General features: G+C 46.4%; 1 protein-coding gene across 3 annotated transcripts in view; it reads right to left on the reverse strand.

The window, feature by feature from the left end:
- The window catches only part of LOXHD1 (lipoxygenase homology PLAT domains 1), a 182,936-nt gene that overhangs the window by 62,665 nt on the left and 102,938 nt on the right, over positions 1-17,333 (reverse strand). For all 3 annotated transcript variants that reach the window (XM_063077310.1, XM_063077309.1, XM_063077308.1), the window contains 3 exons: positions 2,965-3,134; positions 2,067-2,171; positions 60-188 (listed from right to left, as the gene is read on the reverse strand). In XM_063077310.1, coding sequence (XP_062933380.1) covers positions 60-188; positions 2,067-2,171; positions 2,965-3,134 — 404 coding nt within the window. The remainder of the gene's footprint in view (positions 1-59; positions 189-2,066; positions 2,172-2,964; positions 3,135-17,333) is intronic.

Below are 17,333 nucleotides of genomic sequence, written 5' to 3' on the forward strand. Positions count from 1 at the left end.
AGGGAACTGTCCATGGTCCTTAAGGTCTTAGCAGATAACAGAGGGGAAGGAAGTCAGACCTGTGTTGTCATGGCCGATCCTGACTTTCCACAGTTCTCCCAGATCCAGTGTCTCCACTGTGAAGATTTCGATGCTGTCCCTCTCAAACTTGTCACTGTTGGTCTTGGAGGACTTCAGGAGGGTCATTCCTGCCAACCAGATGACCTCAGCATGAATGGCTGGGCCTGAGACCGTTCAATCCTAGTCTGACCCAACTCTTTTGGTCCCTCCTCATAATGACCAAATTCCTGAACTTCCATGAAATTTAGACTGTGCAATTATCATTTACTGGAATTTGGAATTTTCTTTTTTTGGTGGTGTCACTTTCTTGAGTTTTACAATGACCCTTTGAGGTATGCATTTTTATTTCCAGTTTATATCTAAAGAAAGGCCTTACCCAAGATCATCCAGGAGAAAGAGGTGGAGCACTGACTCAGTGTCTGCTCTCTTTCCATACCTCTCATGATTCTCCACCATTGACAAAGCCACCCATCCCATGCTCACTGGGGAAAAAGGGACTTGCCTGTGAGATGGGACATATGGGAATTGTCTGCAGTCTCCTCTCTGGATGACAGAAGGAGGGATGGCTTCAAATGCCTCCCACCAGCCATCTCACATGTGTCCTCTGTCCTGGGACTCTGGCTGTGGTGTCAGCCTTGAATTTAAGTTGGTCTCAGAGCCACCACCATTCCCTCCTTCCTCAGCACACACTACATGGCCTTTTAATTGTCTGACTCCTTTAGGTCCCAGCTCTGGGCCCATCTCAGCACACACTACATGGCCTTTTAATTGTCTGACTCCTTTAGGTCCCAGCTCTGGGCCCATCTCATGTAGGAAGTCTTCTGATATTCATAAACTTATTGCAGACTGGTTGCAGTGCACAAAAAGACAGACAGACCTTGGGCCAATGCCTTGCTCTGCCACTTACCATCTGGGTGGCCTTGGGTAGGTTACTTAATGTCTCTGAGAATCGATTTTCTCAAATGGCAAAAAAAGGGGGGATGGTCTTGGTGCTTTCCCTGTGGGGTTATTGTGAGGACTTAATACGATGATGACTGTTGACTGCTTAAGAGTGTGTCCAACACATAGAAAGCCCTTGGCAAATAAAAGGAGTTGTTAGGGCCTGTCAATTCCTTTGCCCATGGGTCAGGAACTATGGTAATCACATACATGTATGTTATGACCTAATTCTTTCATTATACACTATTATCTTATCTGTTAAATAAAAACCATAATTAATGTTTGAGTGTCACTTTGTCCCAAATATTTTACATGTTCAATTTTATTAAACTCACAACTCTATGAGGCACATGCTAGTTTTACTCCCATTTGGAAAATGTTGGAAACTAAGGCACGGAGAGGTTAAGCAACTTGCCCAAGATTACATAGCTGATAGATCATAGAGTGGAAATTTGAACCAATCAGTCAAGCTCCAGAGTTCATGCTCTCTGCCAACACACAATTGTTCTAGAATAAAAGCAACCCATGGTCAAGGATTAGGTCCATTCATTCTTCAGTCATGCTTGGCACAGGGCTCTGGACCCAGAAGGGTTTTGAATTAATGCATAATGATTACTGAGGGGACTGACTCCTCTCTAAACTCAAACAGAGTGGCTGGACAGGTGAAGTGAGTGAGTGGCTGACCCCAACACTAAATGCCACCTTTTCTGAGTACCTGGGCTGAGGTTCCAGAATAACTCTAAGATTCCTTCAGCACCTCATATTGAGAGTACCATGGAGCTGAATCTCACTGGAAGTTGGGAAGAGCCACCTTTTCCCAAGTTCTCATTGGGGTGGAGTTAGGGTTAGGTCTAGCTCTGCCATTAGAACAGAATGAGAAAGCTGGCACAGAGAAGAGGAGATTTTTTATTAGATAAAAAGAACTGCCTTTCTCTGATAGGGCTAGTTGCCTGCAATCTGTCAAGAGACAGAGGCATGCCAAGGATTTCTTTGGAAACTTCTGTTGAGTCTTCCAGTCTCCTTGGGGAGGAATGTAGGTGAACCTTAACCCTGCATTGCTTTCTTACCGGTGTTATCTTGTATGCCAAAGAGTGTGATGAAGACATTGGCATCTGTGCCTGCATTCTTCTTTTCCCCGGTCTTTATGGTAACTGAGAATGTGGTAGATTTGTCTGCCAGGAAAAGAGTGGAGAGAGGTGAATTGTAGGAGGAGGGAGGACTGCTACTTCCTCTAGGAGAGCTTCCTTGATTCACCCCACCAGGCTCTGTCACTCAATTCTTCTCCTGCTCCTTAGTCCTATACCTGTGAGCCCTGCAATCAGTAATAAGTGCACTTCTATGTTCATGTTGGCCATTTTTATGAATCACTTTACTTCAGCATCTGTTTTTCTGCAGTCAGCTTCAGTCTGGACATTTCCTGAGGGTGAAGACAATGTCCTCTGCCTCCAGCTCACATAGGGAGCCGTCAGTCAATGGAGTTGATAGGATGGTTAGGGGAGACCTGGTGTGACTGCAAGGGTCAAGAGGCTCATCAGCTTGGAGCGTCAGCCTGACTCCTCCAGGCTCGGAGGAGTTTTAGGGATGCAAGTTTCAGGGAAAGGAGCACAAACATCACAGACCTGTTGGTTACTGTTCATTCTCTCACTTAACAAAAATGCATGAAGAGCCTATAGTGTTCCTGGAGGGGAGGACACAAAAATGAATCAAAATTGCCTACAACTATCCCATTCTATTCTATTCCATGCAATTCATGACAATAACTCCATCTTAAGTCATGTACTTTATACTCAGCCTTATGCTAAACACTTGGAAATATGCCCCCATCACCTCCCTGTTCTTGCCAAGGAGGAAAGTACAGAGAGACTGTCAGAGGAGGAAGTGCCCAGAGCCCCCAGGGGAGGGAGGTGGGGGAGAGGCAGCGGGGAGTGATGCTGGAAGCAAGAAATCAGCTCAAGTTCAGGAAACCTTTCTGCTCCAAGGCCAGGTTATCGAGGGGGTTGCTGTCACCACCTCCGCCACCCTCCTCGTCTTCGCTTGTCGGCAGCACATAGGACTCATCCACTGCCAGCAGCTCTCTGGACAGCTGGCCATCGTCCTCTTCCACTGCCAGCCAGCGTTGACATGGGAAGTAGTATCTGTGGGGGTGGGGGCAGGGACAGGTCTCATGTGGGAGCAGTTGTGGGCTGAGGATGACAGGCCCTTCATGGGGCCCCAGACTCACTCCTGTCTGCCCCCACAGCCTTGCCCTCCCATCCTACCCAGCTTGGGAATCCCCATTAGCACTCACCTGGCATAGAGAACAAACATGGGGACATGGTCTCCAGACACCCCACTAAAAATGGCTGTGTAACATGCCTGGAGAACCTCAATCAGGGTCATATTGGATGGAAGTATCTAGAAGGAGAGGGACTTACGGAGACTGCTCCAACCCTTTTTGGAATTAGATTCTGTTAGCCAGAGCTATGTTAGCAGAGAGGGTTGTACATAGCAGGTGCTCAATACATAGTGTTGAAATAATGGATTTTAATGGAATGAATTGATTATGCTTCTGGAAGGCACAAAGAGTGTGTCTGAAGATCTGGCACAGTGGACAGCCAGGGCCATCTAGAAAGGTGGTCGAGTCAGACTTCTCAGTGCAGAGGCTGGGCCCAGCACAACAGAGGAGCTGGACAGAAGGGAGGTCAGCCTGGAGGTGACAGAGGTGCCAGAATGGGTAAATTGAGGACTCGCCCTTGGAGTCAGATTGTCTGGATTTAAATGCTGTCTCTTCCCCAATAGTTGGGTGACTGTCAGCCAGTTTCTTTACCTCTCTGTGCTAAGGCTATCATGTTTAACGAATAAAATTATAGGACTCCAAGTCTGAATTTACATAAGCAATGAATAATGTTTGCAGTGGATTGAATTGTGTCCCCCCAAAGTTTAATGCATTGGAGGCTTGGTCCACATAATGACAGTGTTAAGAGGGTGGGAAATCTTATTATGGTAACTGAAAGATGGGGCCTTGAAGAGGTGATGGGATTCTGAGGACCATGCCCTAATGAATGGATTAATAATGGTGGTCCTGGGCGTGGTTCTGAGGGCTTAAAGGACAGCATGTGAGAGTCTCTCTTCTCTGTCATTTTCACAATGTGTTATGCTGCATCGCTGAAATCACCACCACAGGAGGCCTACATCAGGTGTGCTCCCTGGACTTCCCAGCCTCCAAAACTGTAAGCAATAAATTTCATTTTTTCACAAAGTACCCAGTTCCAAGTATTTTGTTATAAGCAATAGAAATGGACTAATACAATGTTTTAGTGTAAGTGTGTCCTATCGAATATTGGGGACATACTTATACAAAAACATTATTTGTTGCTTATCTGAAATTCAAACTTAACTGATCATTCTGTATTTTATCTGGCAACCCTACTCCGTGCCTCAGTTTACCATTCTATAAAATGAGGACAAAATTGCCTATTTCAGCGTGAAGGTCACGTGAGTTAAACTTTTAAAGTGCTTCCCTTTCCTTCTCAGCCCAGGAGACCATGGGCTGGGAAGTTCTCCTCTGGCCCCTAAGCTTCCAGAACAACTCAAAGGGTCTGAGAATGCAGTCCACCTCTAAGCCGGAACCACTTCACCCATTTAGTGCCCCTTCCCCACCCTTCCCCTGATGCATAAGCTCCATTCAGGGACTGGTCAAAATCTAAAGAGATGGGAGCAGGGTAGGCTGAGGGTCTCATCTCTGTCTGGGTCTCACATTCTCCTACAGTCTTCATTGCCTCTAAATGTCAAAATGTCAGAGGAGCAGAACCAGAGAGCAATACTCAGTCAATGGGCTCAGATGGGGTGAAGAGGGGGCAATTTTATATTGATGAACCTGGATTTCAAGGGCAGGAGGAGCTCAATATGGGTTGATATAAATTAAATTGCCATTAGGTTACTGTTTAAGTGGAAAATGCATACTGTCCTGCTTCTCATCTTTTAAATGTATTAATGGGAAAGTTAAAATTTTATTTAATCAAATAACTTATGGGCATAATAGGCTACTGTTCTAAATTATGGCCAATTAAGTGAGAGAGACAGAAATAAAGAAAGGGGTAGGATTGGGGCAGAGGTGGAGACAATGAGAGAACAGGAAGTCGGTAGAGGACAAGGACAAAGGGAGAGAGAGACACAAAGAAAGAGCCAGGCAAATTATCCAGGGAAGAGAGAGAAAAAGTCAGAAAGACAGCAAAGGAAAAGGCACAAGCCCTCCCACACGCACAGAGAGCAAAAGCACACAGAGAATGAGAGTGTGGCTTTTGTGGAGCGTGATCTTCATTTTCCCTAAGACACCTGCATCAAGACTTTAAAGTTTCTCAGCATGCTCACAACTGCAGCACCAACGGGCAGATTTCCTCTCAGAAAATGCTCCTTGGACAGACAAAACCAGAGCAGGAGCCAGGCCTGGCCTGAGTGCTGGCAGTGTAGCCCCTATCCCCACAGTGCCCACAAGCACACATGAAGGTTTGGAGGGAGATTGAGCCTACTGTCCCCAACCTCTTCCTCCCACAGGAATAAATCCTGCTCAAGCAGGTCTCTGGGTACTAGGGAGGGGAGTAGGCAGAGGATTTTTAAGGAACAAAGGAGAAGAGAGCATGCATGGGTTCTGAACCAGATATGCCCAACCACTCTGTTTAAGCAAGGGTGATGGAAGGAAAGAGCAGGGCCTGAGTGAGCAGGAAGTTTAAATTAAGCATTGAACCAAAGCTTGGAACCATTAAAAGTACAAATTTCACTTGAAAGTAAAAATTGAATGAGGAGATTGCAAAACTGAGTGTTGTAAAATGTAAAAATTTCATATGGAATTTCTCATTTGTATGCATAAGCTGAAGGCAGGACATCAAGTATAAGCAAACTGGTGATACAGGTAGAGTGGTGTAATGACACAAGCATGGGTCTGTGATGGATTTTGGATGTGGCCGGTGCCATTGTGCACACAAAAAGCGCCAGAACAAACTAGCCACAGGCCTCGTCTTCCACTCCAGCACCAAGCCCCTCACCCTTCCCTGTACGAGAAGCCTCCTGACTTAGAAACAACTTTCCGGCTTCTGCATTGGCGCAGTTCTCCACCCAGTCCCATCAACCTAATGGTTCCTCTCCCCATACATTTTGTGCCCCAAAACTAATATAAACTCTCGCAAACCCATTGTTGGGGCTGTCCTCCATTTTGAGCACAGCCCAGCAGATTTCTTTCTTTAATAAAGCTTGAACAGTACCCGGCATCTTGGCTCTCTTTCATTGTGGTGCCAAAACCTGGGAAGGGTTTTGGCCAATGTTGTGGACGATCCCCTCTCTCTTGGGGTGATTGGCCCTCAGCCATCCTTCCTGGACCTGCCAAAACTGGGTGCCTCCGGGACTCTCTACTTTTACCTTTTCAGACCAATGTATCCAACACTGGCCTCAATTCAGGGTGAGTCAGTTGGTCTGTCCTGCCTACTTCTATGGTTCCCCGACTACTCTCTATGACTCAGGTCTCTATGAAGCCCAGGTGCCTGGCCAAGGGAACTCTTCTCATGTCTCCCAGCTATTGGAGGATGCTCCTCTAGTCAGTCAGTGGCTTTTCACTCGAAAAGAAGGTGGGCACCAAAGGGGACACACTTTGCTGGCACGCTTCTTCTACCAGGACTGACTGTCCTTTCTCACCCTCTACATGGGATCCTCACGATCCAAACCCCCATGCTCTATGCCCTTGGGCCATCTCCTGGCCAATTTCTTGGCCTTCAGGGAGACATTGAACCTAAACATCCAGTCCCGTTTTCTACTGTACTCTGTGCCTCTGGGCTGTCTCCTGGCCAATTTCTCGGCCTCCAAACAGACATTAAAACTCAAACACCTCATTACAATGGATCCCAGTGGCCACAAGATGGCACTCAATTGAGACACTCACCAAAGTGGCAAAAGCTGTAGACATTCCTTGTTCAAGCCTTTTCCTATCCCTGAACGTGTTCTTCTCCCTGTCAAAACTGTCCTATGTCTGATTCTCTTAGCTCATGCTCAACCTCTCCTTCCAGACTCAGATCAACCTTCTGATCCATCAGCCATCCACATTTCTCTCTCTTCCTCACACTTGGCCTCCAGACACTTGTCCTCAGTCCAACTCCTCCCCTTCTCCCCCCTCATCAGATAACAAGCCCACCACCGCTCTGGCTTTTCATAACCGTTCCATGAACGGGCTGGGATGGAAGGAATTGTCTGAATCCATGTACAGGGAGCAAGTCTGGATGGTGGCTCAGGTACATGCTCAAAATAACAGGCAGCCTGTGGGAGCCATTGCTGTTCCTTGCATGAACCCAAATTGGAACTACCATGCTGGCCATGGGGATTGGAAGCTCAGGGATAATATGATCACACACCTACCTCATAGCCTCCAAAGACTACTCAAAAGTCAGTCAATTATGACAAGCTTAGAGAGATCACACAGAGATCCACTGAAAATCCCAGCGAGTTCCTAACCCGCCTCTCTGAGGCTTTACATGAATACACATGTATAGACCCAAACTCCCCTGCAGGAATGGCCCTCTTACTCTCTCATTTCATTACCCAATCAGCCCCTGATATTCAAAAAACTATAAAAGAAATCAGGCCAAATACCAGCTCCTGGCTAATGCCACCCATGGCTCATATACTCCCAAGCTGGCTGCCTCTAGGGGCAAGCCTCCCGAGAACTCCTTCAAATGTATTCAACTGGGCCACTCGGCATGGGCCTGTCATAACCTGTCCTCACTACAGATGGCCAGGTCACTGGGCGACTGACTGTACCACTCACCAGAGAGGGAGTGGCCCAGTCCCCAACCTACAGCCTTTGGCTTCATGGCCATCCCCACCAAAGCTTCTTGGCTTTGCCCAGGAGGAGGACTGATGATGCCCAGGGCCTGAGGCCCCCACGGAGATCACCATGCATGAGCCCATGGTAACTCACCTCATAGCAGGTAAGCCAATCTCTTTTGTCATTGATTCAGGGGCCATTTACTCTACCCTTCCTGATTATGCTGGACCAACAACCCTGTCCTCTATTACAATAGTGGTCATGGGATCAGAATACCACCCACAGATCACTCAACCCTTTTCCTACACCCTACGACACACCCAGTTCACACACAAATTTTTAATATTGCCTCAATGCCCAGCCCCCTTACTGGGACAGGACATTCTTTTCAAATTCAAAGCTACTCTTACCCTAAACACTTTAATTCCAGCTACAATACTCCTGTTACAGGCCACCCCAGACCTGGCCCCTGAGGCTTCCACCTTCCCCTACCCCTCGGACAAGGTTAATCCCTAGTATGGGAAGCTTCTTCTCCCTCCATTGCTATGCACCATTCCCCTATCCTTGTTAAATTGCAGAACCCCTCTTTCTTCCCTGATGTCCCACAGTACCCCACCGCTAACAAACACCTAACAGGCTTAAAACCCATCATACACAAACTCCTTTCTTCTCATCTCTCATGACCTACCCACATGCCTTTCAATACACCCATCCTTCTGGTTATAAAGCCTAAGGGCTCATACCATTTAGTACAGGACTGATCCTGACACACATCATTCCCAGCAACTTACTTGGACAGCACTACCTCAGGGGTTTCGGGATAGCTCGCACTTCTTTGGCCAGTCCTTAGCTCAAGACGTATTAGAACTTCCCCCAAACTCTAGCACTTTAATACAATATGTGGATGACCTCCTCCTTTGTAGCCCCTCCTATGAGGATTCACAGACCCACACTGTTGCTCTCCTTAATTTCCTGGCCTCCAGGGGATATCGAGTGTCCCCCAGCAAGGCCCAAATTTCTTCTCCTTCAGTTCAAGAGTCTAATTTCTGAACTCCCTACTCCTACCACAAAGGGTGAAATCCTTTCTTTCTTGGGGCTTGCAGGGTATCTGCGCCTATGGATTCCTAACTTTGGCTGCTAGCAAAACCACTTTATGAGGCAGCCAAAGGGGATCCTGCCATTCCCTTAGATCCCACAAAGCCCATTCATTCTCCCTTCCAGTGATTAAAAGCCACTCTCCTCACAGCCCCGGCCTGTCTCTCCCAAACCTATCTCATCCTTTTATCCTATTTGTCACCAAAACCCAAGGACAGGTGGTTGGGGTTTTGGGACAAGAGGCAGGAGATATTTTCTCCCTGGTTACATACCTCTGTAAACAACTAGACACCACAGCTTGAGAATGGGCCCCTGTTTACAGGCCTTGGTGGCAGCTGCCCTTTTAGTACAAGAAAGCTCTAAACTAACTTTTAAACAACAAACAGTCAAGACCTTCTCAGCAATAAGGCCTAGTCAATTCTCTTCCTTTCCTGCCTACAACTTATTCACCTTACTTTCATTGAAAACTTAGTTCTCTTTTAAACCTTGCCCTCCCTTAAAATCCAGCCACTCTCATCCCAAAACACTCATAAGGCTTTAGACCTCTATCTCAATCCCTTTCCACACATCTCCCTCCATCCCATTACATGGCTCATAGATGAGAGTGCAAGCTCCATGCCCACCCCCTGGGTGGGTTATGCCACAGTAAATATAACACAAGCTATTGAGGCTGCACAACTCCCAAAGGAGGTTGGGGTTATACACTGCAGAGGACACCAAACCTCCAATGACCCCATAGCCCAGGGAAACAAACTGGCAGATCTAACCACAAAACAGCCTGCTCAATCACCAGGCTCCCACTCTTCCTCTCCTGCTCAGGTCCTTCTCATGGCCCCTATGCCCTTACCCCAATACACACCCCAAGAAATACAACACCTCCAATGGTTGGGAGCACAGAAAAAGGACAACTGGTATACTCTCTCCAGTCGCTATGTCCTCCATACCACACAAGCTGAGCAAATCCTTTTAGATTTCCATAATTCAGTTCATATAGGCTATGAACCCCTACTACGCCTTCTTCAGCCCTTATGTTGCTCTCCTCACAAAAGGACATGCTCTCTTCTCACTTTAGTAGATACCTTTTCAGGTTGGATTGAGGCCTTTCCCTGTACCTCAGAGGATGCTACAGCAGTAACGCATGCTCTCACCTCAGAAATCATCCCTTGTTTTGGCCTCCCCACCAGTCACTCACTCGCCTACGGGCTGCCCCCTGCAAACCCATAGGCCTCAGCCCCTCGAACTTATGTATGGTAGGCCCTTCACTCTCACACCTCTCCCTTCCAGCTCATTGCCTTTAGGCCAGTATCTCCCTACTCTTTCAATCGTTAGGGATCTTCTTAGGGAACAGGCCAACCTTCTATTACCTCATCCTTTCCCCACCACCCTCTCAGACTTTAAACTAAGCTCAGGACAGCAAATGTATATTAAGACCTGAATCTCAAAGCCTCTCTCGCTGTGTTGGGAAGGGCCTTACACAGTACTTCTCACCACCCCCACGGCAGTAAAAGTACTAAGAAAGGCCCTCTTGGTATCACTTATACTTGGTAAAACTAGCACCTGAGACTTTACCTAAAAATCTGTTAACAGCAAGCCAGAGAGGTCCCCCTGCTCAACCCCCAACCCAACATCTCCTCACACTTCATCCGTTTTAGGACCCACAAAACTGAAAATCTCCAGGACCTCCACTCTTCCCCCAATCCCAGAAGAAGGATGATATTTCCCCTGGCAATTATCCTCTTACTCTTGCAGGCCCATTTCACATCCTTTGCACAAGAGCTACTATTATACTATCTGTTCAATACTTGCTACAGGATTGGCAGCAGCTGCTCCAAAGGAGTGTAACATTATAGGAAGGTTTCTCCTGGCACTTCTTTACCTCCTATCAGTAGAATGCTTCTTAGCAATTTCACTGTGGCAATGTGCCCTTTATATTCTTTTGGCTCCTAACCCTTTGCGTCCTTCCCTTGGTTTTCCTCCTATCTCAATGCTTCCCCTTACCTGGAACATGAAGGTTCCAGGTCCGCAGGGACAATGCAGTCCTCAGCAAATCAGACTGGTCCCCAAGCGACTCATCTGTCTCCCACTTTGTGAGAAACTTTTTGTGGTCACCCCCTCCCTGTCAATGAAGCCCGCAATATTTCCACAAATGTCTCTTCACTTTCCTCTAATCTCACCTCAGTGGGGACTGTCAGCATTACGCGGGGCCTGCCCACACTCTGCCTCCCTAACACCAAACGCTACCACTCACTTACCCCCTCCTCATCCATGCCCTAAAACTGGAATATATTGCCTTTGTAAAACTACATTATCCTGTTACCTTTCCCCCTGATGTGACTTCTTGCATATTCTTTTGGCTTGTCCCTGACATCACCCTTCAGACAGATGGAGAGATGGAGATGGGACTGGGACTAACTTAGGCCCCCCTCTTAGGAAGTGCCTTGCGCTCCCGTAGGGCACTAATTGCACCTTTTAATTGGGGCAAAGATCCTTCCTGCAACTGGAACTGGCATAGCAGGCCCTGCTACTGCCTCTCAATTCTATCAAAAACTCTCAGAAGAACTAAGCATAGATAGCATCTCCTCCCTCCAGTGACAGGTCACCTCACTCACAACACTCGCTTTACAGAACCGTCAGGCCCTTTACTTTACTTTCTTACAGCTGAGAAGGAAGGCACCTGCCTCTTCTTGGGGGAAGAATGCTGTTATTATGTAAATGAGTCTGGGGTGACCCAAAACAACTTAAACCATTTCACTGAACCTTTGGCTACCATGGCTTATGCCACTACTAGGACCCCTAACTGTGCCTCATCCTGCTTTTTGGTCCCTGTCTCTTTTGGTGTTTCTCTAATTTCTCACAGGAATGTATGCAGGCTTTCACAAACCAAAAGGTCACCAAATTGTTCCTGCAAGGAGGATATCAGCCCCTCAGAATCAGCGACCCTTCCCCGGAGGAATACAGCCTCCCCACACGAAACCAATACCCCACCACCTAATTGTTTTGCCCGCCAACATAAATCTTTTATTTTTTCATATCTTTGCCCATCTCCAGCGGGAAGTAACTTCAGAAGAACAAGACCTTCTCCCCTTTCCCCTTCTTCTTATACTTAAAAGGCAGAAATGATGGATTTTGGACGTGGCCAGCACCATTGTGCACATAATAAGCACCAGCACAAAACAGCCACAGGCCTTTTCTTCCACTCCAGCACCAAGCCCCTCCCCCCTTCCCTTTACAAGAAGCCTCCTGACTTAGAAACAACTTTCAGGCTTCTGCACCAGTGCAGTTCTCCACCCAGTTACATCAACCTAATTGTTCCTCCCCCTGTACATTTTGCACCCCAAAGCTAATATAAACCCATTGTTGGGGCTGTCCCCATTTTCAGGGCAGCCCCAGGCTGTCCTCCAGTTTGAGTACAGCCTGGCAGATTTCTTTCTTTAATAAAGCTTGAACATTACCCAGCATCTAGGCTCACTTTCTTTCAGTCTAGAACTCAGGAACTTTGGATGTGTGTCCCTATTCTGCCTCTGATAAGCTGTGGACTCTAGGAACTGAGTTTCATCCCCAAGAAGGCTGGATGGGATGATCTGCAAAGTCTTTTCTGTCTCAACATTCTAGGACCCCCCACGATCCCTGAAGGAATGAGGGCTCCCAAGAACATCTTTTTGTTGAATGAAACTTAAGAGGAAAAAAATCCGGGAAACTTTTTGCTCAACCCCTGTTCAAAAGCCCACCTAACACATTTGCCAAATGTAATGGAATTCAAGAATAGCATCTGTCTTTAATGATTAGGGATCTTATGGGACCCCCAAGCCATCAATCAGAACAGAAATCTTTGTGTCTTCTGGATGAAAACAGAGGTGAAGAAAGCATAGAATATCAGATTGAATGTGGACAGAACCCAGGACACTAAATACATTCCTAGATTTTTGGGCGTTTGCTTGTTTGTCTTTGAAATTGAAGGGATTTGACTTTATTGCAGATTTTAAAACTGCAGCTAGTTAGAGTATTAAAGAAAAAAGGAAGTTGTGGCACAACCTCATTTAATCAACAAGCCAATGGATGTGGAAGGGGGTGAGAAAGTAGCAGAGCCAACAAGTGAATGACTTGACAAGGATATGCTAATTCAAGAGAATTCCAAATATGCCACCATTTGTCATGTGTTCTCAAATGCAAACATTAGAGGCTCGTAGCTTTGAGTGCCGAAGGACTATGAATCCTGTGTTAATATACGTGGAATCTCTGGGCTGTAAGGGATATTTAAGAGCCAATATATGATTTGTCTCTTCCCCTTTCCATTACAAGGATGGCCACAGAAACATATGTTAAGGAAAAGCCTCCATCAGCTGGGGTACCTGAGTGATCACGTTAAGCAAAGTTCCCTGATACCCTGCATTGGACGTGTATATAAGCAAAAAGTAAGTTTTTGTTGTGTTAGTCCACTAATATGTCAGGCATGTTTGTTACAGAGCAGAACCTAGCCTATTCTGACTGATACAACTTCAGATATTGATATGAGCATTATTCTTGGATAAATGCCAGTTGAAGTGATGAGGTTGGAAGAGGTTGCCCAGAGAGTGTATAGTCAATTGTCTGTGCCTCTGCTGTTCAGATCATAAGCCCAAGAGTGTGGGGTCTGCTTGCTCATTGCTATGTCCACAGTCCCCAGCATACTCAGGCATTCATAAAAATCAGTAGAATTGAAAGGCACTGCCTCCTCTCCAGGTGAAACTTTATCATTTCTTTCTTCAAAATTCCTGAGATAAGGTCTAGGTTTCTCAGTCAGCCAGACACTCTGTCCTTGAAGATTCACTTTCTTTTTTCTAATATCCCTCTTACAATGTGGTGCCTAAAGCCAAACCCAAGGCTCCAAGAATTATCTGAGTAGAGCAGAGGGGTGAAGGGAGGACCAGTCGCATCTCATTCCAAATATGATATGATTATCAATACAAAAATCAATCTGACACTTTTGTTAAACACTCACTTTTTCAGTGGACAAGGGGGTGGGGCCTCTCAGGCTAGAGGAGATAAGAGGAGTCCAAAGATAGATTTTCCCAACTTCACAATGTTGTGAAAAGCTTGGACCAGAGGGGCCCTTTACCAAAGGGATGTGAGGCTGTGTGCAGAGCCCAACTCAACCCAAGGGAGTCCTCAGATCCAAGGACATCCCATTCAAAGCCATCCACAAGGTGTGGTATATACATACAATGGAGTATTATTCAGCAGATCTAGTATACAACAATGTGAATATACTTAACACTACTAAACAGTACACTTGAAAATTGTTAAAATGTTAAATTTTATGTTTCTTACCACAATTTTAAAAAAATCCAACCCATGAGGCATAGGGAAAAAAAACTACCCACAGCTGCAAACCACCATTAGAAAGGCTTTTTTTTTAGAAGGTTATAATCTTGATAACCTTCTGCCAGCCTGGGACTGCTATAAAGGACCTCAAGTACTCTCCATTTGAAAAGAAGAGCATTCTCTTCTTAGTGATGGAACTTCAGATCAATAAACCTTCTGCCCCTTCCAGCCCCCTCCTCCTGTTGTTTCCATTTCAGGCTCCTCTGCTCTCCAAAGCAAACAGCCTAGGAGGCCAGAAGGGCTGGAAGGGGTCCTGCTGAGACCAAAAGTGCTATCCATCTCCCAAACAGCAGAGCCTCCAGGGCACTCTGAAGCCTTCCTGGGTGACCTCATGGCTGGTGGCAGGCCCTCCATGATGTCACATAATTTTCCAGTCCCTTCTACTCAGACCAGCATCTCCCACAGTGCTTGACGCCAGCTGACATTCTCCTGTTTCTTTGCTCTGTTTTCCTCGCTCAGACTCAGAAGGTCTCTCTGTGAAATCCAGCAAACTGGGAGTTTGGGTATGTTCTCAAAGTCTTCAGAATGGCTTTTAAGGCCCCCACCCATGCCTCCCCAGCTTCTCTTTCACTTTTCCTTTCCTGTTTCCTACCCCTTCATGTCCCTTGTGTAACAAACAGAATTACTCGCTACTTCCTGTGTGTGTCCCTCAACTGCTCAATTCTGTGTCACCTGCATGCCATTTCTTCAACCACCCTGAATGTTCTTTGTCCCAAGCACCAGACATCCAAGGGCTACATGTTCATGAAGACCCTTCTCAAATGTCATCCCTTTCAGAAGGTGTCCCACCACAGCTCCCTCCTCTTCCTGAAACGATTGATACCTCCTCTGTCCCTTATAGCTTCCTGTGTTTTATCTCCTTCCTTGAAGGTTAGCTTCTTAAAAATAATCCCACATGTTCCTGTAGCCCTTCCCAGCTCTCAAGCCACTTTTCAGTGTTGACTAATTAGATTCTTATCTCCAAGGGAAAAGAACCACTGCTGCGTTTCTACTGGGGTTAGGCACGGCGCTGGGCCCTTACATGTGCTTTCTCATTTAGTCCTCAGGATGATTTTGTGGGTGGGCTTTATTACATCCATTGGATGGATGGAAGACCTGAGGCTCAGAGGGGTAAAGTGACTTTTCTAAGGCCGCACAAGTAAAGGGAGGGAGAGAAAGTGAGGCAGGACAGAATAGGAACATGCCCCAGGGAGGTAGCTCATAAATATTCTGACTGGATTGGCTCTAGCAGTTAATGAACCTATAAGGAGCTAAGGACAGCTTAGCCACTCTACCAATCAGCATGCCACACTTGGAACAAAAATCGCAGTGCCTGCACACTAAAAGGAACAAAAGTGCAGATGACCACTAAACCAGAAAATACAAAGTTAAGGGAAAAGTGACTCTACTGTTCACGACCAAAAACTTCAGAAACTCAAGGATGCATGAGAGGAAGCTGATACAATCTCACATCAGCCTATTAGGCCTTAATTACCCTAGATCCTCCCCCACGGCCAAATATTCCTTCCCTTAGTTAGGACAGAAAAATACCTGACCCAGAACAGCGTCTAAAACTTCCCCCTGAGAATCTGGAAGTGTTCTTCTCTTGTGGGGTTGTCCACACATGCTTCTGTGCATACTTTCACTTTACAATAAAGTTCTGTTGTTTGAATGTTCTGTCCGTCTGTCTGTCCCCTTCCTCTTCTTTCACTAAAGGGTGTTTGCCATGACATGGACTCCATTCAGTCCCGTGAAAGATTTTTCTTCATGGTTTGACTAAGAACCTGGAACTTCTGTTTGGTACCAAAAGGACTTGAACCTATATCATCTGTTTCCTAAACCATCAAAGTTTTCTACTCTTCAAAGGCAGAGGTATATCTGAGCCAGATATTTAACCCCCAGCATTTGGAATGGAATGTGTTTGTCAAGTTGATGAATCAATCCATACACCAAGCTTTGATTTTATTCATTCATTGACTTAACAAGTATTTCTGGCATGCCTATTTTGTACCAGGCAGTCTTCTAGGTACTGGGGAGGACATAGCTATAAAAAAAAACAAATGAGATTATTAACTACACACAACTTACATTCTATTGTGGGGATGAACAATGACTAAATTCTGTCACCAGGTTATTGTAGGTCAGGTAATGAGTGATACAGAGAAAAATAAACAGAGAAAAAAAAATGGGGGGTATGCTAGGCCTCAACTGTCACCTGAGAAGGTGACATTTGAGCAGAGATCTGCCTAAAGGAAATATGAGAGTGAGCCACTGGGGGAAGGAGTGCAGGGAGCAAGGGCAGCACGTGCAAAGGCCCCAAGGTGGGACCGTGTCCGCTGGGTTCAAGGAACAGCAAGAAGTGAGCAAGGGGGGACCAGGATAGATAAGGAGGGAGTGTGCGGCAAGCTCTGCAGGGTCAAGCAGGCCACTGGAAGGGCTTTGGCTCTTACTGAGTGAATGGGAGCTTCTGGAGGTTTTCCAGTGGAGGAGAGACACGATCCTGGTCACTATGCTGCTGTAGACAATATGAGGCCCTGGGTGAAGCAGAGGGACCAGTCAGGAGGCTTTGACTAGGGTGCTGGGAGGTGAAGATGGGGAGATGGGGTCAGACTCATGTTCCTCTGAAGGAGGAGCAACAGGTTCTGAGTCCAGGATGTCCCGTTTACATGGAAGCTGTTGACTTGGTCTGGGGCAGCCAAGGGATGACGTCAGTGTTCTTGAGTCCTTTGGGCTACAAAGTCCTCATTCCTGAGCTGTAAAGGTCATGGAGAGTCTGGGGGAAGCCCTAGGCACTGTTGGAAAGGTGGTGTGTCCCCAAAAGAGAAGGGAGGTTCACTATGCTGATTCTGTTTCTTCTGAACTTCTGTAATTTTATGTCTGTCTGCCAAAGTAGGCTTTGCTCAGAGTTGCTCTTGACTTGAAGATTGTTGAAATTGGCTCATCCCAGACCACTTACTGAGGGCTGCTTCAATAGCAGAGGAAACAGAGAAATGTAAACTACAACACCGGCAGAAAAGGATGACGAAGGAAGAGGAAGAGATGAGGGAAGGGATGAGTAGAGGAAGGAAGGAAAAACAGAGAAGACTAATGCAAAGATGCCATTCGCAAGAGT

The sequence above is a fragment of the Cynocephalus volans genome, chromosome 13, assembly GCF_027409185.1.
Source record: "Cynocephalus volans isolate mCynVol1 chromosome 13, mCynVol1.pri, whole genome shotgun sequence".
In the NCBI taxonomy this organism is placed as follows: domain Eukaryota; kingdom Metazoa; phylum Chordata; class Mammalia; order Dermoptera; family Cynocephalidae; genus Cynocephalus; species Cynocephalus volans.